At 46.1% G+C, this 23,131-nt stretch overlaps 1 protein-coding gene across 2 annotated transcripts in view; it reads right to left on the reverse strand.

Moving 5' to 3' along the window:
* GOLGA4 (golgin A4) overlaps positions 1-23,131 on the reverse strand; it is a 205,438-nt gene that overhangs the window by 26,677 nt on the left and 155,630 nt on the right. For both annotated transcript variants that reach the window (XM_082259202.1, XM_082259201.1), the window contains exons 20-22: positions 16,801-16,824; positions 11,554-11,622; positions 10,423-10,498 (exon numbers count right to left, since the gene is read on the reverse strand). In XM_082259202.1, coding sequence (XP_082115328.1) covers positions 10,423-10,498; positions 11,554-11,622; positions 16,801-16,824 — 169 coding nt within the window. The remainder of the gene's footprint in view (positions 1-10,422; positions 10,499-11,553; positions 11,623-16,800; positions 16,825-23,131) is intronic.

The raw sequence follows: 23,131 nt of genomic DNA on the forward strand, positions 1-23,131 counted from the left end.
GGAAGCCTTGTCCGCAGGTCTCCCGCTTGTGGCTTGCCGGACCAGGTCCTCTTAAAACCCCCGACAGAGGCTCTGAAGGGCTTAGATCCCTCTTGTTAGCTGAAAAGAAAGCACCCCCTCTGCAACAGGACTCCTTACCTTTGGAAGCCTGAGGAAGAAGAGTACTCTTTCCCCCTTGAGGCCTTTGATGATGTCATCCAAGGAAGCTCCAAAAAGGCGATGCCCCACAAACAGGACATCGGATAATGCCTTCTTAGAAGCCTGGTCCGCAGACCAGCATTTCAGCCAAATAATACACCGCAGGACCACTGCAGAGACAGACAGCCTGGAAATCAAGGGAGCAGCATCCAAAGAGGCGTCACAGACAAACTGTAGCCCTTGGACCAACTGATTTGTTAGCTCCGCAAAGGCAGGGAGGAGCTATTCCCCCTCCAAGTCCCGGAGTAGAAGTTTTGCCCACTCCATCATAGCTTGCGACACCAGGGCAATAGCAAATACTGGCCTAAATGCCGAACCAGCCACAGTGAACATATGGCGGGTCAAGGCCTCCAACCTCCTATCAGCCTGATCTGAGAAGACTGGGGACTCTTCAACCAGGAATACGGTGGCTTTATCCAATCTGGAAACTGGGGAGTCCACTACAGGAGGAACCGTCCATTTTTTAAGGAGGGAATCCTCATAGGGGTGACCACATTGCAAAAAAGCTTATGCGATGCTGCGTTAGTCGCATCCTCCATCTTTAAGGTTTCCCGCATTGATACAATCATTGCATCCACTAGCGCCTTTTCATGCATGGCTAGAGGAGCAGAGGAATCATCCTCACTACCTGAGCAGGCAGGGTGCATGGACGCAGACCCCGAAGGGTAACCAGCATCCACGGCGGCCGAATCAGATTCAGGTGGTGAAATGTGCTCCAGGGACTCCATGAATGGAGAAGGGAACCCACACAAAAAAGTGTAGAACACTGCAAAGGACACCCTACTGCGCCAGCGGCACCACAAGGCCCAGCACAGAGCACTACCGCAGCAATAGCAGAGAGAGGGAAAGAGAGAGAACCCCACAAACAGACTAAACCACAACCAGTCAGGTACTCACAGCACCGAACTAACTGCACACCATGCGGGAATTAGTAAGAGGAATATCCAGGGATCAGTACTAAAGGCTGAGAAGGGGTTCCTATTGACCATCCGGCTTCAAAAACATGGCCGCCGCAATTTTCAATGGGAAACCTCAAGAAAATGGCCACCGAGGCTACACAAACATGGCCACCGATCTGTAGCATAAAGGGCTACAAGAAAATGGCCGCAGCACACGGCTCCCAAGGGGGACCCCAAAAGCTCGAAAATGATTCCAACAGAAAGTAGGGCTCTGGCAGGCACCCTCACCAGGTCCACCCCCCTCACAATGTTCGATCGCTGGCGGCGCGTTCCACCCCCACCCCCACATCGCCAGCTCAACACCCCAGGCCGACCTAAAAAGGTATGTCCAACTCCGGTGTGGGCAGATGGGAGGCAAAGGCCTGCAGAAAACCACCAGAAAGGGGAATTGCTAAATGGGGGGGAGAGGAGCCGGGGGGTCTGACCATTCCAGGGAGGGACCCACGTCCGCCCCAAAACCCTCCAGGGGTGGAAGGGGTACAGCTACTTACCACACCAGGAACAGGGTGGGCACCACTCCAGACAGACCACCACTCCATCGTAATGTGGGTGCTGTTGGCCAGGAGGAAACACTGCGACTCAGGCCAAAGCCAGTTCGTATAGGCCCTCACAAGAGGTTTAACTACCAGGCCAGCCCCTGTCCAGTGGGGTTATGTCGCGGCCTACCTAGTGCAGGGCTGTGGTCTGCACGCGCTCACTGGCCAGACTGGGGGGGACCCTCTGGATCTAGATTATCCAGTCCATTGCCCAGTTGCCACTTGATTGTAGATCTTACAGGAACAACATAATAAAAAGAGGAAAACAATTCTATTTAAAAATATATAATTGCCAGGACCAGAGATCCCATTCCAGCAAGGAACTAGGTCCTTACTCCTGACTAGGCAGAAAAAAAACTGAGTACCTAAAGCAGAGAGTGGGAGTATACCCCCTGAGACTGCCCCATAGGCGTAGTTACATTTTTTTCTGCCTAGTGTCCTACTCCTGTATAACCCATGTAGTCAAGAAAATGAGGCGCTGTGTTCGTCAATGAACGAAAGAGAAATTTAATATATTTTAGCTTATTATGCCTTAGATGTGGTGGCTGCATTAATTTTCTGTTATATGACATCCTCCCATGCTTGTACTTCTCGCATCCACCCTGGGGCACGCATCCGTTAGTGTCCATGAACCCTGAGTCTACAGGACCCTGCGCATCACGCATTGGGGTAAAGGGACAATCACAGCCGCCCTTTACCACATGATCGCTCTGTCCAATAACAGAGTAATCACTTTTCTAACAGCAGCGTGAGTTGGCTTGATCCTGAGTGCGTTACAGTGCTATTACAGTGTTCATCAGTGCCATCAGTAAAACTACAGTGCTCTACAGTGCCACTAAAGTGCTTATCAGTGCCACACAGTGCCAATACAGTGCTCATCAGTGCCACTATAGTGCTCAATAATGCCCTACAATGCTCATTCAGTGTCCTACAGTGCCACTACAGTGCTCATCAGTGCCACTAAAGTGCTTATCAGTGTCCTATGGTGCCACTAAAGTGCCCATCAGTAAGTGCTCATCACTGCCACTCTATCACCAGATCCTCATCAGTGCCCATCAGTGCCGTAAAACTGCATTAAAAAAATAGTTTTCATTTTCTTTTCACATTTTACAAAAAATTGTGGGGAAAAAATTACATGTTCAAAAGACTCATTATGCCGCATAGAATATACGTTCTGGTGTGTGCTTTTCAAAATGGGGGTCATTTTGTGGGGGTTTCCATTTTTCTCCAGGCCCTTCAAAAGTGTAATAGAGAGTAATTTATGTCCCTAGAATACCTGATAGTGCTCCCTGCATGTTGGGCCTCTCTATGTGGCCAGGCTCTGAAAAAGTCTCACAAATGTTGTATCGCCGTAACCAGGAGGAGTAGCAGAATGTGTTATGGGGTGTAGTTGCAAGTATGCATATGCCATGTGAGAGAAATAACCTGTTAATCTGACAATTTAGTAAAAAAGAATTGTGGGGAAAAACCAAAACTTCAAAAAACTCACCATGCCTCTAACTAAATACCTTTGAATGTCTACTTTCCAAAAAGGGGTCATTTGGGGGGTGTTTGTACTGTCCTGGCTTGTCAGTGTCTCAAGAAAATTAGATCAGTACATCAAGTGAGATCAGTTTTCAATGATTGGCACCATAGCTTGTAGATTCTATAACCTTCACAAAGACCAAAAATTATACACTGATTTGGGGTATTTTTACTAGAGGTGCACCGAAATTTCGGGCACCGATAATTTCAGCCGAAAATGTGACTATCCAATTTCGGCCGATAAGGGGTTAAGGATGCCGAAAATGTATGGCCGCTGATATCAGTAAAAAGTGATCTCTTCACTTCCCTGTCATTTGCGGGCATCTCTGCTGACCGCTGCGATCCTAAGCCGGCGCTTCATTGTGATTTACAGGGGTTGCTAAAAGACCAGCCGATTGGCGTCTAGCAACCAGTGACGTCTCGGGGGAGAGGGACCCAGGATGCGCAGCGGATCCTCCTCCGACCCTATTGCTGAATCGGTCCACCCACCTCCTCCCTTCATGTGCTGTTCGCTGCGGAGGAAGGTAACATGGATATCTGCTTGTGTAAAAAACAGCTTGGTAGTTAGAACGGATGACATGTATAATCACAGCCTAGTGCAGCTTGCCATTGGAGAGAGATCCCTCTGTCATTGCTTGCAGTTGTGCCTCCACAGTGTGTTTAGGTCCAGCAATAACTCTTCAATGCAATCAATCTCTCTCTCTCCCACAGTGTGTTAAGGTCCAGCAATAACTCTTCAATGCAATTTCCCATTAAAGCGCTCTCTTTCTAAAATGACGTGAATTGCATACTCCAATGCAGTGGTATGTGATGCAAATCTCAAAAAGTTGATAATATTCAAATGAAACATAACAGCATGATTCCCATACTACACAATGCTTGAAAAAAATGTGCAAATAATGCAACAGATTCAGGAATACATTCCTAACCATAACATGTGAACATTTGACAATAAGTGCTAAAAAATGGGTATCATAAATTATTATACCCATTTTTCAGCACTTATTGTCATATTTGCACATCTATTAAGAATTTATTCTTGATCTGTTGCATTATTTGCACATTTTTTTTGAGCATTGTCTAGTATGTGAATCATGCTGTTATATTTAATTTGAATATTGCTGTTCACATTTTATTACTATCTACTTCTTGGAATTTGCACCACACACGGCTGTGTGGAGTATGCGATTCACAGCATTTTCTGTTACAATAAATGTACAATTCAAGACTTGCGTGGGTGTAAGAAAATGTCCGCTGCTGCTACGTGTTCTGTCACATTAGGAAACCTATTGCAATGCATTACGGCCATGTTGGAACACATGGGCACATGCGCAGTACATTTCTTTTTGGCCGAACATCCCTTTAGGTTGCAGAATCTGATAGGTCTATCCAACAGAAGTCAGACGAGCATGCTGGAAAACCAGCAGCTGACTGACTACCAGTCAGCTCTCTTAGTCAATGGCGGAGATCACTGATTGGAGTGTTCTGGTAGGGGCGGCGTCCCACTGTCACAACACAACAAACATTTTTGCAGCATTGCTCCAGCCATACAGGCATACACAATTCCTTTCCTGCAGGCTGCACAGGACGCCGTCATCTGAACTAGCTTGCCCACTATGTATGTGGAGCTGTTAGATGAATGACAGGCAAGTCATCACTGCTGATCTAATTTAAAATCATTTGGGGGAAAAAAAGTAATTTTCGATTTCGGTTTTCGGCCAAGGGCATCCTGAATTTTCGGTTTCGGTCCAACATTTTCATTTCGGTGCATCCCTAATTTTTACCAAAGATTTGTAGCAGTATAACTTTTGGCCAAAATGTATGAAGAAAAATTACTAATTTTTTTACAAAACTGTTGGTCTTTTTTTATTTATAGCACAAAAAAAAATAAAAAACCCAGTGGTATTTAATCAGCGCCGCCAATTCAGACACTGGGCGCACAGAGATAATATCCACCAAAAAGGCTACCTTCTGTGACGAACTAACAGTACCAAGTTAAGATCCCACGGAGGTAACTGGGACCGTATTGGAGGAGCCGTATGGCGAACTCCTTGGATAAAGGTGCGAATCAAAAAATGCATAGTCTAAGGACGTTGAAAAAACAAAGCCAAGGCCGGCACCTGGCACTTAATGGTACCAAAGGCCAACCGCTGCACAACTCCTCTCTGGAGGAAGGCCAATATGCTACCCACTGAAAAACAGAGTGGATGCACCTTAATCGCTTCACACCATGCGATATACATATTCCATGTACAATGATAAATCTTCCAAGAGGTAGATTACCTAGCCTTCAACAGTGTAGGAATCAATGAGTCAGAAAGACCCCTATCCTTCAATACCTGGCTTTCAACAGCCACACCATTAAAGCAGGATGGAAGATCAGCCCTTGAGACAGCAGATCTTCCCTTAGAGGCTTCTGCAGAAGTTTTAGCGTAGGGAAACGCATAGATCAGCCGATACTGACCCCAAAGAGCCACCAGTGTGTCTGTGGCGTCGGCCAGAGGATCCCGAGACCTGGCCACAAACCTCTGTACCTGCTTGTTTAGCTGAGAGGCTAACAGGTCCACATCGGGTATCCCCCACCGGACACACAGCAGGTGAAACACCTCCAGGTGAAGGGACCATTCCCCCTGATCCAACACCTAACTCCTCAAGTAATCCGCCTGCCAATTTCTTACTCCGGGGATATGCACGGCGGAGAGGGCTGGAACAAAGTTTTCTGCCCATTTTAGGATCTCGACCACCTCCCGGGCAGCCAGGAAACTCTTAGTGCCTCTTGTAGATCCCTTAGCTGATCTGGAAATAAACGTAGATCAGACGGTAGGAATCTGTCCCACGGTCAAGACCTGAATTCGATCTTGTAAACTGATCGGATCATTTCATGGACCCATTTGTCCTGAATTTGTCCTGAATCAAGGAGGTTCATGGTTCTGGAAAGAAACAAAGATGTCCCCGCACCCCAGTTACAGGTGAGGGCGCTCCTTCATTCAGAAGGGGACTTGTCTGCAGATCTGGAGGGGCCTGCTCTCTGCCTACCTGACTAAGTCTTCTTGGAACCACCAGATGATCTAAATGGCTTAGATCCCTTCTCCTGCCTGTTGGAAGCAGGAAAGGGCCACGTTTTCCCGCGTGGCTGCAGATGAGGAGATTTCCTCCTAGTCATCAGAGTAGGATGACGCAACTCCCTCAGAGTGACTCGTGTCCGTGGCGGCCATATCAACCTAAGAATCTGAGGATACAGATGAGGCAGGTGAGGGCAGTGGGCGCTTTTTACTCTTTTTTAGGACCAAATCAACTTTTGACATCAGGGTTTCCGAAACGGCCGTTAAGCCAGACAAGGGTTGCGACCCAGAGGTCCCTGCAACACAAAGGAGGGGATCAGTAGGTGAGACTTGCTTCTGGGACTGCATGCTATCCCAGGGACAGAGCAGTGTCACTTAAAAGAATACTGCAGAAAACGGCCCGCACCGCTACACCAGCGGTACTACAAGTCCCAGCACATTAAACTGCAAAATAACAGAGTGGGAGGGCAACCTATAGGGACCCTAATCGACTCACTACCACCCGATATCAGGGAAATCAGAGCCGGCCTGAAATGTGCAGAAAAACGATCCTCACAGGAAGAGGAATACCTGGGTCAGCACTAGAGTTAAAGCTTTGCCACTCACTGCTGTACATTGTTCTCGGACTAGGAGAAAATGGCCGCCCAATGCATTTCAATAAAGAGGCCACGACAAAATGGCCGTCCAATGCATTTCAATGGGAAACTACTAAACGCTAGCTGCCGAGCCTAATATTGCTGTTCTACTGGAAAAATGGTGGCGTCCCCGGCACGCCATGTAGTCTACAGGACCCCCTGAGGGGTCCAGCGATCATCAGGCATAGGGGGGCCCTGGCAGGGACCCCCACCAGGATTAACCCCCCCCCAGGGGATCGCGAGATCAGTGGCATCAGCATGCCCCTCATTGCCTGCTACAGCCCCTGCACTCTACGAGACTAAGGTAGGGACCACCTATGAAATAGTGGGGAGGATGGCCTGAGGGGGGAGCCTTGGATGGTCAATGTTCCCTAGGGACCCCACATACAAGGGAGGAACATGGAGGATGGGAGATAACTCGAGGATCTGACCGTTCCAGGGAGGGGCCCCTGTCCACCCAGAGACCGCAAAAGATATTGGGGGACACTACTCACCATACCAACGATATTCAGGTGGGCGCCATCCTGGATAGATCACCTCTACACTTAGGGTAGGGGTGCTGACGGCCAAGGGGTAAGCTGCAACTCAAGACAAACCAGGTCGTGTGCATCCCAGTGAGGTGTTTCACTCGCGAGCTAGCCCCTGTCCAGTGGGGCCATGTCGTGGCGAGGCCTAGAGTGGAGCTGCAACCTGCACACGCTCGCTGGCCAGACTGCGAGACCATACGGATCTAGAATATCCAGTCCGATGCCCAGTACAGCTGTTGATTTAGTTCTCTTAGGAACATAACTAGCTAAAAATAATAAAACTTAGACACAAGGTTCCCTTTTTACATAAAAAACATGCTAGGATCGAAATCCCAGCAGGGAACTAGGTCCTACTCCTGAACTAGGCAGAAAAAAAATGAATGCCTATAGCAGAGTAAGTGGGTGTATACCGGCCGTCACTAAATGGCGGCCCGCACGATGCTTTCACCCGGACCGCGAGGCCGCCTACTGTATTGATTCAATGGTTTGCTGGGACCGCGGGTGTCCCAGCAACCAGTGACGTACTGTGTGTGCGCTGCGGCTCCCGGCCGGTGTCCTGTACGGCCGCGAGTAGGGGCGTGACGTCACGCGCGCGCCCCGCCCCCCGCTCCTGACTGCGGCTCCCATTCAGCCAGGCAGCGAGTTGGGGCGTGACATTATGTGCGCGCCCCGCCCCCCTGCTCGCGGCTTCTGGCTCGGCTCCTGGCTCCAGGTATGTGGAGCACAAGGGGAGAATGCAATGTGGCCATAGCTGCACTTAAAGCGGATGGGAGGTTTTTAAAGTCTGCAGATTGATGGGCATATTTTGTAGTGCTCGTTAGAGTGCCCCATAAAAAAAAAGTGTGCCCATCAGAGTGCCGTCCCTAAACATAAAATGTGCCCATCAGCATGCCCCTTTTTTTATGTTAAGGGGCACTCTAATGGGCATATTTAATGTTAAGGGGCACTCTAATGGGCATATTTTATGTTAAGGGGCACTCTAATGGGCATATTTAATGTTAAGGGGCACTCTAATGGGCATATTTTATGTTAAGGGGCACTCTAATGGGCATATTTAATGTTAAGCGCAACGCTGATTTACACGTATTGTTTTGCCCATCAGAGTGCAACCTAACATAAAATGTGCCCATCAGAGTGCCCCCTAACATAAAATGTGCCCATCAGAGTGCCCCCTAATATAAAATGTGCCCAGAGTGCCCCCTAACATAAAATATGCCCATCAGAGTGCCCCCTAACATAAAATGTGTCCATCTGAGTGCCCCCTAACATAAAATGTGTCCATCTGAGTGCCCCCTAACATAAAATATGCCCATCAGAGTGCCCCCTAACATAAAATGTGCCCATCAGAGTGCCCCCTAACATAAAATGTGTCTATCTGAGTGCCCCCTAACATAAAATATGCCCATCAGCGTGTCCCTTATTTTATGTTAAGGGTCACGCTGATGAGCAAATTTTATGCCAAGGGCATATTTTATGTTAGGGGGCACTCTGATGGGCACATTTTATGTTAGGGGGCACTCTGATGGGCATATTTTATGTTAGGTGGCACTCGGATGGGCATATTTTATGTTAAGAGCAACGCTGATGGACACGTTTTGTTTTGCCAATCTTTCTGAGTCATAGCAAAGACTTCAGATTCGGACCTCGGCCCAAAGAAAATTTTAGCAACCGGACCTCCTTGAATTTTAATTCATTACCCCTGGTGTATACCCCCCCCCCCCCCCCCAGGAACTGCCCCATAGGCGTTGTAAAGATTTCTTCCTGCCGAGTGTCCTACTCCTGTAGGGGGCAGCATATCCCAATTAAGAAGAATATGGAGCTGCGTTTGTCAATTAATGAGAATGAGAAAATGTATTTCAAAGTGGTTGTAAAAGCTCCTGCTACTGTCAATCGCAGACAGTGAGCCAAAGAGGAGAGAGTGGGGGTGCGGTTGAGCCACACTCCATGTGTGATGGAGACACAGATCAGCGGCTCAGGAACGAGCCTGCTCTGGTGCCCCCATAGCAAGTTATTTGCTATAGGTGCACTCGGCAGGGAGCCCGAGAAGAAGAGGATCGGGGCTGCTCTGTGCAAAAACCACTGCACAGAGCAAGCAAGTATAAAATGTATGTTATTTAAAAAAGAAATAGAAAATCTGCCTTTAATATGACTTTAAATAACCTTGAGAATAACTTTAAATAATATACAGGTGCATCTAAAAAAGTTAGAACACCATCAAAAATGCCTAAAATATATCACTATGTGTGTAATGAATCTATATAATAAGAAGTTTAGTTGGAGTCTACTTACAGTTTAAACTAGTAGATTTACAATTTACCATAAGGTAGGTCAGGGCAATTTATAGTAGAAAGCCTTTTAATGATTTTCAAACAGAAAGTCATGTAACCAACTTGTAACTGAAGTATCATGAATGCAAAAGCAGCTTAAAGATGGCAGATGCAGCAAAGAAGCAGCTTTACTGTACCAACTGTAGGTAAAATGCATTTTTCAATGAAATCTCAATGGTTTGGAAGTCTCTAACTTCTCAGATGCAAAGTATAATGCACCAAATGGACAAATTGCATTTAGCCATCATCACAAGCTCTAAAGTGACTTTGATGCCTATTTAAAAGATAGGAAACCTTTCTTCCATCCACTGCATGAATATTCGCCCCCTTTGAAAGCAAAGCTGTCACATTTAACCACACACATTTTATATTTAATGCCGCTTCCAATGCCATGTGCTGTAGTTCCATCGGCCAGTCTCTATATCACTGCAAAAGACAGTAGAGATATAGCAGCTGTAAGATAAAACCATAGCCCATTGGTGAATGCAGATGTGTGACGAATTAAGTTCTGCTGCTGGCTTAGCTTTGCTAGTGTGCGAGGATTGCAGGAACTGTCAGCAGCAGAAAAGGGAAGTATAAACTTTCTTATTTTTAGATGGTAATAATTTTAAAAACATTTTTAGAATGAAAGTTTATAATGCATTGTGTTTTCACCTTTATAAGGAGTGCCAAGAGGAGTAACAAAAACACCACGTGAGTACTTTTTTAACTGGTCTTCCAAAACAATAACCTGTAAAGAAAAGAAGTTAAAGTTGAATAAAAGGGCAAACTATAAAATCAATATATCCAAAAAGACAAATTCACATGGCCATGGCTTATTTAAACTGGAATATTGTATACATTGCAAAAAACTATGTTACTAGTTTATGGTTGGTTTTTCAAAAAAAAAAAAAAAAAAAGGATTTTTTTTTTTTTTTCGTGGTTGTAAATTCAGAAGGTTTTTTTATCTTAATGCAGCTGCGGTCACTCCAATTCAGTGAGCCAATGAGGAGAGAGAGGGGGCAGGGCCGCAGCTTCGTGTCTGAATGGAAACAGGGAGCTGCGGCTCGGTTCGGATGCCACCATGCTGTGGGGGCACTCAACAAAAAGGAGGAGCCAGGAGCGCTGAAGAGGGACCCGAGAAGAGGAGTATCTGGGCTACTCTGTGCAAAACCACTTCACAGAGCAGGTAAGTATGACTTTTTTTTTTTTTTTGTTAAAAATAACAAATAAGACTTTATCACTTTAAAGTCTCTCATTGTAAACTTCCATTTAGAAGGATTTTAAACCATGCGGTATGCAGTATGGACCCTGCCTGAGCCAGATGAGAATGGTTAAACCATAGGTAGTGTTTTAAGGAACTCTCTCATATCAGGAACTAGGGAAGATATACTATTACTGATTCAGTTATCAGTCCTGAAAAATAAAACAAGTTCAGTATAATTAAAGTGGAAGTTCATCCAAAAGTTCCGCCATGGGGGGTACAGCAGGCACCTGGTTTTAAAGCTCATTCCTGGACCCCCCCCCCCCCCGCAGCCTTTTGGGACATGCCACAGGTCCCAGAAAGCTGCAGGACCAATCAAATAGCTGTGTGGCTCACACATGCACAGTGAGCAGCCGGCTGTGAAGCCACAAGCAGTTACAGCCAGCTGTCCACAGTTCGTATGCCAGCACCAGGGACCAAAGCCCAGTGAAGAAACCAGCCAGGTGAGGTAATTGCTGGATCCTGGGATAGGTGAATATCCTATTAATAAAAGTCAGCAGCTGCAGTTTTATTTTGTACAACAATATTAAACCCTTTTGTACCTTTTCTTTAAATTCTTGCATGTCAAGTTTTGTTTCATTTAGTAACGTGGTTTTTTCAGCCAGCTGAGCCTACAGAAAAAAAAAATGAATCAAATCAACAGATTTTACGATTTCAATTACTGTATCTCTCTGTATAGGTTACCTCACAGATTGACAGACATTTAAAAAGGTGAATAACTTGTGTAATGGAGATGATTAAAACACTTGAAAATTTGTGCTAAAATTTGTATGCCACAATCTACAAAAAAAAAAAAAAATGGGATTTTTGTACTTACTGTAAAATCCATTTCTCTGAGATTGACGGACACAGCGCTCCATAAATCATAACTACTGGGTTATATTGCCTCCTCCAGAAGTAGGACTAGGCAGAACAAAAAACACCTGGCTACGCCCATGGGCCATCCTCAGTTGGTATATAACCCCCCCCTCTCTGCCCTAGGTAATCAGTTAAGTAGCAAGCAGTATTTAAAGTACTAGAACTCCATAGAGTGGTGGGTGCTGTGTCCGTCGATGAATTTAGAGAAATGGATTTTACGGCAAGTACAAAAATCCCATTTTCTCTTTCGTTCATCGATGGAACAGCACTCCATATATCATAACTACTGGGACGTCCAAAAGCAGTGCCAAAAAAACATGAGGAGTGGGGAAAATAACCCAAGGCTACACATAAGAGCCCTTAACCAGGGCACAGGAGCCTTAATTGGGTCACAGAAGCCCCATCTGAAAAAGTTTAAAGAAAAAGACCCCTCCAGAGGGAACAGCCCCTCTTAAACAGCAGCCTGCAAAACGTTGAGGCCAAAAGAAGCATCCGCAGATGCCAAGTATCTACCTTATAGAATTTTGTGAAGGTATGCACTGACGACCAAATGACCGCCTTGCAAACCTGAGAAATTGGTGCCCGATGATGGAAGGCCCAAGAAGTAGTCAGCGTTCGGGTGGAATGTGCCTTGACAGGGAAAGGTGGAACCTGACCTTTAATGGAAAAGGCCTGAGTAACAGTCTGCCTGATCTATCTGGAGATGGTAGCAGAAGAAGTGGCCAGCCCTTTCCTTGGTCTGTACATAACCACAAAAAGCGATTCTGACCTCCGAAAGGACTCAGAAGCTGCCAGATACTACTCAAATCGCACGAACCACAGCCAAGGTATGCAAAGCAAATTCCCTGGGATGACCCAGCTTGGGACACAAGGAAAGCAACACAATGTCCTCATTCAGATGGAAGTCAGAGACAACTTTGGGCAGGAATGATGGACAGGGACGAAGAACCACTTTATCCCTATGGACCACTAAATCGGGACTGTGACAAGGCAACATCTGATCAACGCCCTGTTGAAGAAAGGTTAGGTTCTGAGCCACAGAAAAGGATGGAGGGTGAGCGCAAATCGGCCACCAAGAAATGTACGCTTTCCACATAAGATGGTATATCTTGCTGGAAGACGACTTCCTCGCCTTCACCATAGTAGGGATCACTGATCCAGACAGACCTCTATCCCTCAGTATCTGGCTTTCAAAAGCTAAGCCATTAACACCAGCGACTGTAAAGCAGGATGGTAGATCAGGCCTTGGGAAAACAGGTCTTCTCTGAGAGGAAGCCCCCAAGGGATGTTTATGGCCACCAGACTGATTGGATGATTCTCGCCCTTGATTCCTCGCAGGAATTGCAGAAGTAGCCTGAGCCGAGGATGATGCTTGCCTTACCCTGGCCCTTAGACGCCTGCGGCATCTGCCAGAGGAACCTGTGATCTTGCCACGAACCTCGGTATCCTCCTGTGTAGCAGAATCTGCTAAAGGAGCTGCATGAAGGACTGTGCAAACAGAACTGTCTTGGAGGTGGATACCACCAGACTCAGAACCTGTATGGGATGGGAAAGAGAACTCTCTGTGTGACAGCAGTCGGTGGATCACGGCCTGTGGTTCCTGAAGTCTGTCCAGAGGAAGGACCACCCTGGTCAGAATTAGAATCAGACCTAGGTAAATCAATTCCCTGCAGGGATTGGGGGGACCTTAGGTAGTTTGGACATCACCTGAACCTATGCAGGAATTGAATCTGCACAAGGAGACTCAGGACCTCAAAAACCTGAAAAGGACAAGCTTGGTCCACCTTTCTGGGTACCCCAAAATAATCATTTCGTGGATCCCCTTGAAGCTCATGAAGGTGGTCCGCGAGGCAGGAAACCAGCGAAGATGTACCCCCACCCAAATAATGGGTGAGGGTAGACCTTCATGCTGAAGGGGTCTTGTCTGCGGGTCCGGAGAAGCTCGCTGTAGGCTTACCAGACCAAGGATGCTTGGAACCTCCCAGGGAAGATTTGAAAGACCTATTTCCCTTATTCTCTGTCCCAGAAGCATGAAAGAATTTTCTATGTGCTGAGAAGGAGGGCCCCCGCCAGCGAGGAGGCTCCTTCCCTTTCCTAGAATATGGCAGGAAGGTACTCTTTCCCCCCGTGATACCCTTAATGATGTCATCCTGGGTAGCCCCAAACAGGCGATCGCCTTGACAGGGTAGATCAATCAAAGCTTTCATAGTGGCTTGGTCTTTCGGACCAATTCTTAAACCACAGTATGCACCTAATCACCACTGCTGAAACAGGACGTTTGGACAGCACAGGAGCTTAATCCAAAGCTGCATCACGAATAAACTGCAGCCCATGAACCAACTAGTCCGCTTAATCAACATAAGCAGCGGGGACCTGCTCACCCCCCAGGCCCTGGCACAAAAGCTTGGCCTAATCAGTTAGGGTCTGAGACATCAAGGCTGAGGGAAAGACTGGCCACAATGTAGAACCAGCCATAGTAAACAAGCTGCATGACACAGCCTCTGCTTTCCTGTCAGCCGGGGGTTCCTATACTGGGATCATGGTAGCTTTGTTTAACATGGAAACAGGAGGGCCCTCCACTGGTCAACTAGTCCACTTTTTTAAAAGTGACTCCTCAAAAGGGTGATGTACAGCAAAACAATTTTGGACCACAAAGAGTAATTTTGGTTGTTCCCATTCCTTACAGGAAAATCTGTCAAAATAAGGCACATAAAGGAAACACCTTTGGAGTGGGAGATGACCTATGCATACCAAACGACACAGCCACACCCTCCATTTTTGAAGTCTCACGCACTGCAGTAATAAGTGCATCTACCAGCGTTTTTTAATTCGCTGCTGTGACCATGGAGGAAACATCCTCACTATCAGATGGATCTGGGGGTGTGATATTAAGTCCCCCTGGATGGGCCTGCGTCCACGGTGGCATCAGGCTCAGAATCAGATGAGACAGACTGAGCCAGGAAAGGCGGGGGGGGCGCTACCTTTGTCCTTAGGCCACTTCCTGGAGTGCAACCATGGGAAGGTGGGGTTCCAAGGGATCTGCCACCTCCATGAGGGGGTCAGTGGGGAAGATGTGACCCTGAGGCTCCATAAGGAAAAGGAAGACCTTGAAGTACAAAAACTATATTTTTGCACCACTAAAGGATACCTATCAGCACAGAGAGAGATAACAGGGACTCCCAAGGACTCACCCTACCAATAGGAGGAGCGACGAGAATTCGAACCCAGCATCACTATGCACGCCTTCCCTGTTCATATGTCCTGGGCACAGGAAGAGGAAACTAATGAGGAAGAGGAGGAGTTTCGGCATTCCCATGAGGCCTCAGTCGTCTCCAGCGTCTCCCGGACTAAGGGAAGATGGCCCCTGTGACATCATCGGGCTACACAAACATGGCCGCCAGCTGGAGACCATCCATACTAAGGGAAAATGGCCCCCGTGACATTGGGCACACAAACAGGACTGCCAGCTTGAGACCAGCCAAACTAAGGAAAAATGGCCACTATCAGCTACAGATGCTGAAGCATGCTGCCAGGTTCTTTCCTGCACCCTCTGCAATGCTGCACCCTCTGCAAGTGGACCCCCCCTGAAGGTAGGACACACGTTAGGGGGGACTCCGCTGCGCACTCTGCACCGGTCCCTGCACTGGGACCCCCTTGCACTATACCCACACTGCAAACAGTAGGGCATGAACCTAGGGGTCTCCTACACTGGGAACCCTCTAGACTACCAGGGCAGGACGTACACTATCCCAGGACCCTTACCCTTACAGAGTGGGAATAGCGGGGGAGACCCCAGGGGTCTCCGCTGCGTCCACTGCCCTGGGACCCTCGCCAGACTCCAGGTCCAGACAGGGGGGGAAGGGAGTGGGGCAAGCCCAGCTCAGTGAGGGATTTGAGGATGGGAGGAGGGAACCTGCGTCCACCCCAAAAAAAACCCAAAGGGGGAGGAGGGGGGGCTGTACTTACCCTTCCACGGTGCAGGTAATGCTCCAGACAGAATCCTTGCCACCAAAAAGAGGTAAGGAAGGAGAAAAAATAGCTGGGACCAGAAATCCCAGCCCGGGAGCCTAAGTCCTTACTCCTGACTAGACGGATTAAAACTGATTACCTAGAGCAGAGTGGGGGGTTATTTACCAGTTGAGGACGGCCCATGGGCGTAGCCAGATGTTTTTTGTTTTGCTTAGACCTACTCCTGGGGGTGGCAATATAACCTGGTAGTTATGATTTATGAAGCGCTGTGTTCTTTCGATGAATGAAAGAAAAAACATAACTACACATAAATTTACAACTCCACTGTGGTGTAAAATGTGTTAGGACTTTTGATGTCCACGTCTTACTAGATAAACACTGTAGCTTGCCTACTTCAATATATGACAGATCACCTTTTTTAAAAAAGTAATAAATAGCCTTGTGTGTCCAGTTTTGATTTTTGCACAGCCCAAGCACAGGGAAGATTCTATATTCTTCTATGATCAGACCTTGACCTAGGTGTGTAAAGTACTTTTCTTCACAAAGAGCTAGAAATGAGGTTTATTTAAATGTGTACGTGGTTTTCAAATATAAGTTATATCATACTGTAAACTAAACTTTAGTGTATTAGTTGTCATGCAAAAATAGGCCAGTGGATGGTGCTGTATCATTAAAGGAATCTCAGAACAGTGGCTAAAATTAACGTTATGGAGGTAATACATTAGTTCATACTTATAATGCAGTAAATTAGATTTTCAACAAACATTCACCAGTAATGAATCCATCATTTTCATTTAAAATATGTGCACAAGGAAGATTCGCCTGCAGTGATTGCTGGGCAGTGTCAGATTTCCCGCTTTCTAAATATACCCCTTATTGTCTTAGAATTAGGAGTGTACATCACATTATAAGCACATATTAAACTATAACATAACACAAAAAAGTGTCTTATAGTATGTTACCTGAAGATCCTCAAAATTTGGTTCCTAAAATGGAAAACAGAAAATGTTTTTACAACGGATTCGATTTGAAAATCATGTACTCAGTAGTGTCCCTGTTTAAGTTTTTTTCAGGTGAAATAAATTCAGAATAGGAGACAAGAACATAATCTAAGAACAAGTACACAATTTCCAGTAAACTCAAATACTGAAGAAACCAAGAAGCACTCCAAAGCCTTTCATCTACAGTGGATATAAAAAGTCTACACACCCCTGTTAAAATGGCAGGTTTCTGTGATGTAAAAAAAATGAGACGATACATAATTTCAGAACTTTTTTCACCTTTAGGGCTCTTTCACACGGTCCGCCTCCGCAGGCGGATCCGTGTTGCTCAGCGGGGATCGATCCGCGATCCCCGCTGAGCCGGGCGGATGACAGCTCCGTCTCCGCTTGCAGAGCGGAGAGGGAGGTGTCTCAGCCCCCGCTGCCCTCTATGGGGGATCGGAGGAGAGCGGACCGCTTGTCCGCTCTCATCAGATCCGCTCCGATTACTGAACGGATGGAAAAATAGGGTTTCCATCCGTCCAGATTTCAGCACAGGATCGGATGCGGATGGCAGCGGGTGTCAGCGGAGGTGTCTCCGCTGACACACGCTGCCCCATAGAGCTGCATGGAGGATCCGATCAGATCCGCCTAAAAAACGGATCTGATCAGAGCGCCCGTGTGAAAGAGCCCTTAATGTGACCTATAAACTGTACAACTCAGTTAAATAACAAACTGAAATCTTTTAGGTAAAGGGAAGTAAAAATAAAAAAAAAATAAAAATAACGTGGTTGCGTAAGTGTGCACACCCTTAAACGAATACGTTGTTGAAGCCCATTTTAATTTTATTACAGCACTCAGTCGCTTTGGGTATGAGTCTATCAGCATGCCACATCTTGACTTAGCAATATTTGCCCATTCTTCTTTGCAAAAACTCTCCAAATCTGTCAGATTGAAAGGGTATCTCCTGTGCACAGCCCTCTTCAGATCACCCCACAGATTTTCAATTGGATTCAGGTTTGGGTACCAGCTGGGTCATTCCAAAACTTTAACCACTTGCCGACTGCGTCACGACTATTTATGTCGGCAGTCAGCCCCTCACAGGCAGAGTGACGTAGATCTACAACGCTAGCCTGTGAGGGTCTAGGGAGCAAGCGCGCGTTACCACGTGGTCACGGACTCCCCCACGAGTGTTACTCGGCGATCGTCGCTGCAGAGGGAGAAAGGCAGGCGGCTGATGTAAACAAGCCGCCTGTCATTCTCCCCTGTGTAGAAACAGTGATCATACGGATCTACTATGTAGGATCGTTGATCACTGTTCCTACAGCTCAAGCCACAGCCAATCACAGTTAGAATCACGCCCCTAGAGACACACACCACCCTTCCCTCTCAAAAAAGTTAACCCCTTCACTGCCAGTGTAATTGTACAGTAACAGTGCATATGTATAACACTGATTACTGTAGAAATGTCACTGGTAACCCCAAAAGTGTCAAAAATGTCAGTCAAGGGTCCGATCTGTCCGCCGCAGTGTCGCAGTACCGCAAAAAAATCGCAGATCGCCGCCATTACGCGTTAAAAAAAAACAACAAAAATGACAAAAATCTTTCCCTTTGTTAGCAAACGCGATAACTTTTGCGCAAACTAATCAAAATACGCTTTTTGCGATTTTTTTTACCAAACATATGTAGCATAAAACAAATTGGCCGAAAATGTTAAACAATTTTGATTTTTACATTTTTTTGGGGGGGAATTTCATATAAAAAAATGTGAAAAATATTGCTATTTTTGCAAAATTGACGCTCTTTTTTTGTTTATAGCGCATGATCAAAAAAATCGCACAATCGCAATCAAATACCACCAAAAGAAAGCTCTGTTTGTGGGAAAAAAAGGACGTCAAATTCGTTTAGGTACAGCGTCGCACGACCGCACAATTGTCCGTTAAAGTCACGCAGTGCCGAATCGCAAAATAGGCCCTGGTCAGGAAGGGGGTAAAATCTTCCGGGGCTTAAGTGGTTAAGCTTCTTCTGGTGAAGCCATTCCTTTGATTTGGATGTATGCTTTGGGTCGTTGTCATGCAAAATTATGAAGTTCCTCTTCATGTTCAGCTTTCTAGCAGAAGCCTGAATGTTTTGTGCCAATATTGACTGGTATTTGGAACTGTTCATAATTCCCTCTACCTTGACTAAGGCCCTCTGTTCCAGCTGAAGAAAAACAGCCCCAAAGCATAATGATGCCACCACCATGCTTCACTGTGGGTATGGTGTTCTTTTGGGGGTGTGCAGCGGTGTTTTTGCGTCAAACAGAGCTTTTTGCCAAAAAGTTCAACTTTGGTTTCATCAGACCAGAACACATTTTCCCCACATGCTTTTGGAGACTTCAGATGCGTTTTTGCAAAATTTAGCCAAGCTTAGATGTTTTCCGTCTTGCCCCTCTACCCCATAGCCTCAACATACAAAGAATATGGAGGATTGTTGTCATATGTAACACACAACCAGCACTCGCCAGATATTCCTGCAGCTCCTTAAATGTTGCTGTATGCCTCCTGGCAGCCTCCCTGACCAGTTTTCTTCTCGTCTTTTCATCAATTTTGGAGGGACGCCCAGTTCTTGGTAATGTCACTGTTGTGTCATATTTTCTCCACTTGATTATGACGGTCTTCATTGTGTTCCATTCCATCTGATGCCTTGAGAAATTCTTTTGTACCCTTCTCCTGACTGATACCTTTTAACAATGAGATCCCTCTAATGCTTTGGAAGCTCTCTGTGAACCATGGCTTTTGCTGTAGGATGCGACTAAGAAAATGTCAGGAAAGACCTACTAGAACAGCTGAACTTTATTTGGGGTTAATCAGAGGCACTTTAAATGATAAATAGGAGTCAGTACACACCTGCTAACATAAGTTTCAATGTGATTGCTTAATTCTGAACACAGCAATATACCCAGTTATAAGAGGGTGTGAACACTTATGCAACCACATTATTTTATTTTTACCTCCCCCCTAAAAGATTTCAGTTTGTTTTTTAACCTGCTGCCATCCGCGCTACAGCCTATATACGGCTGCAGCGCGGACTTGAATTTTCGGGAGGCCGTTTTTAAACGGCCTCCCAGAAAGACTCTCCCCGCGCGCTCCCGCGAGCGCGCATCGGGGAGAATCTGTGTCGGCCGTGTCCCTTGGACACGGCCGATCACAGATCGTGGTGAATGGCCAATCACAGCGGCCATTCACCACGTGATCAAGCCGTCCAATGAGAGATGATCTCATATGTAAACATATGAGATCATCTCTCATCGCCGGCGCTCCTTCCTCACACAGAGCCTGCAGTGTGAGGAAGGAGGGGGAGCCTCACAGCGCCGGGGACACACAGCAATGTAATCAGGGCACTGATCACCAGTGCCCTGATTGCTAGAGGTAAAACACATACACAAATTGCCCCGCCATCAGTGCCCCCCATCAATGCCCACAATCAGTGCCCATAGTGCTGCCAGTCAGTGCCCATCAGTGCCTGCTCATCTAGGCACTGATGAGCACTGACTGGCAGCACTATGGGCACTGAGTGTTGGCACTGATGGTGCCGCCCATCAGTGCTCATCAGTGCCGCCTATCAGTGCCCATCAGTGCCACCCATCAGTGCTGCCTCTCAGTGCCCAGCAGTGCCACCTCTCAGTGCCCAGCAGTGCCACCTCTCAGTGCCCAGCAGTGCCACCTCTCAGTGCCCAGCAGTGCCACCTCTCAGTGCCCAGCAGTGCCACCTCTCAGTGCCCAGCAGTGCCACCTCTCAGTGCTCATCAGTGCTGCCTATCAGTGCCGCCTATCAGTGACGCCTATCAGTGACGCCTATCAGTGACGCCTATCAGTGACGCCTATCAGTGACGTCTATCAGTGCGGCATATTAGTACCTCCTCATCAGCGCCCATAAGTGCCACCTCATCAGTGCCCATAAGTGCCACCTCATCAGTGCCACCTCATCAGTGCCCATAAGTGCCACCTCATCAGTGCCGCCTCATCAGCGCACATCAGTGAAGGAGAAAAATTTATTTTCAAAATTTACTCGCAGAAAATAAGAAAAACTTTTTTTTTTTTTCAAAATTTTCTGTATTTTTTCTTTTTTTTGTAAAAAATAAAAAACCCAGTGATGATTAAATACCACCAAAAGAAAGCTCTATTTGTGTGAAAAAAATGATAAAAATTTCATATGGGTACAGTGTAGCATGACCGCGCAATTGTCAGTCAAAGTGTGACAGCACTGAAAGCTGAAAATTGGCCTGGATGGGAAGGGGGTTTAAGTGCACAGAAGGCAAGTGGTTAATGGAGTAGTACAGTTTATAGATCACATTAAAGGTGGAAAAAGTTGTGAAATAATTTATCTTTGTTACATTTTTTTACTTTACAGAAACCTGACATTTTACCAGGGGTGTGCAGACTTTTTATATCCATTGTATCTAATAAAATCGAATCTATACATCAGTCCACTTGTCTATCATTGTAATCAATCTATGTAATTTACCTAATCTAATTAACCATAACAATCTACCTATCCACTCAGCCAACCTACCTAATTTATTCTAAACATATTTAAAATTTACTTTTGGTTTATATTCAGCTATACATGGAGAAAAATGTGTCAGGGATCAACCTGTTGGAAATTTCAACATGCCAGCAGGGCTCATCAGTGTATTCTCACGGCGGAGAAGACTCCCGTTCGTCAGAACACAAGAGCTCAGCAGGAGCGATTCACCCATCCACCTTAAGTTTGTGAATGGGGATATCAGGTATTTTCTTCTCATTCAACCAGCTGGTTGAATGAAAAAAAAATTACTTTCAAATGGACTGCCTAAGGCCTCATGTGCACTGTATGTACACTGACGTTTAGGAGCAGTTGGGTGTTTTTTTCAGCAGCCCCTGTACCCCAATGTTATCTTTTGTGTACATGTACACTCAGTCGTTTATAGTAGTGTAGAGGCAGTTGAGTTTACTTTTGTTTTTTTGAAAGCAGATAAATCGCGTTCAGGACTGTAGTTTACAAGTATTTCAAACGCCACAATGGTTGTAAACGCGTGTAAACGTTATGATACAGCAGTAAGCCACGTCAAACGTTTGACATGTCAAAATCAAAGGTTCCCTATGAGAGCTGTCTTAACTAATCTGACTTTCAGCCCATTGATTTCAATGGAAGTCACATCCAGGTCGGATCATTATGATGGTGGTGCTCTGAGGATCTTGAAGGGTAAATGTAATATATACATGGCGTAGGGTTCCCCCCACGATCCATACAAGGCCCTTTGTGTCTGGTATGGATCTTAAAAGACAATCCCATGCCAAAATGGGGTGAAAAAACCCCAGCATGGGGTCCCCCCCAAACCATACCAAACCCTTCGGTCTTTTATGGATTTTAGGTGGAAATCCCACACCAAAAAAAAAAAAGTGGGGTTCTCCCCCACCCCCCACCAAAATCCATACTAGACCCTTAGCCAAACTCATTCCTCAGGGGCCATGTTGATGGGGACAAGGGCCTCTTCCTGACAACCCTGGGTGGTGGCTGTGGGGGTCTTGTGATGTCACCTGAGGTCACAATAGGCGGGGTCTCGTGGTGACATCACCGGGCGACCATGCCCCATGGCTATATAAGAACCACAACACACAAACATCCCAGCTTCTATGGACGCAAGCTCAACCTCCCCCTTTATTCTATAACTGTGTTTGATATACAAAAATGTTGGTTGGTCTATACACTACATACATCAATCCTAATATGTGGGAAACCAGGTTAAGAATGTGTGCACATATTCCATTGATATGCAAAAAACAAACACCATCTTTAATCAATATAAATAAAATGTACATCATAATGACACCACATTTAAAAACATATTCCAACTGCTGGACTCCCCTACCTGGACCTGTCCCTCATATATATATATATATATATATATATATATATATATATATATATATCTCCACTAAAAGTTGACAAAATGTGTAAAAAAAGACAATTGACTGTCCAATGGCTTGTATATGATGTTATAGATGATATACACCATGTGCAAGGGAGGTGGAGCTTTTTATCTTGCACCTAATCAACAGGATGTTTCAATGTTTAGAAAAACCTCCTCAAGACCACATGCGTGAATCATTCATATCACTGATTACAGCAATCAGGGATGCGACCACAGTGCGCTATGTCAGCACATAAACCCCAAGGAGCATCAACATACTTCTAAAAAGCCCCACTGTGGATTTGGTCTGTCTACCCCTCTGAGATATAACCCCAAAATCAGTCAATATATGCTGCATTCACCACAAGCTCTTGTGAG

The sequence above is a fragment of the Pelophylax lessonae genome, assembly GCF_965119305.1.
Source record: "Pelophylax lessonae genome assembly, chromosome: 5".
In the NCBI taxonomy this organism is placed as follows: domain Eukaryota; kingdom Metazoa; phylum Chordata; class Amphibia; order Anura; family Ranidae; genus Pelophylax; species Pelophylax lessonae.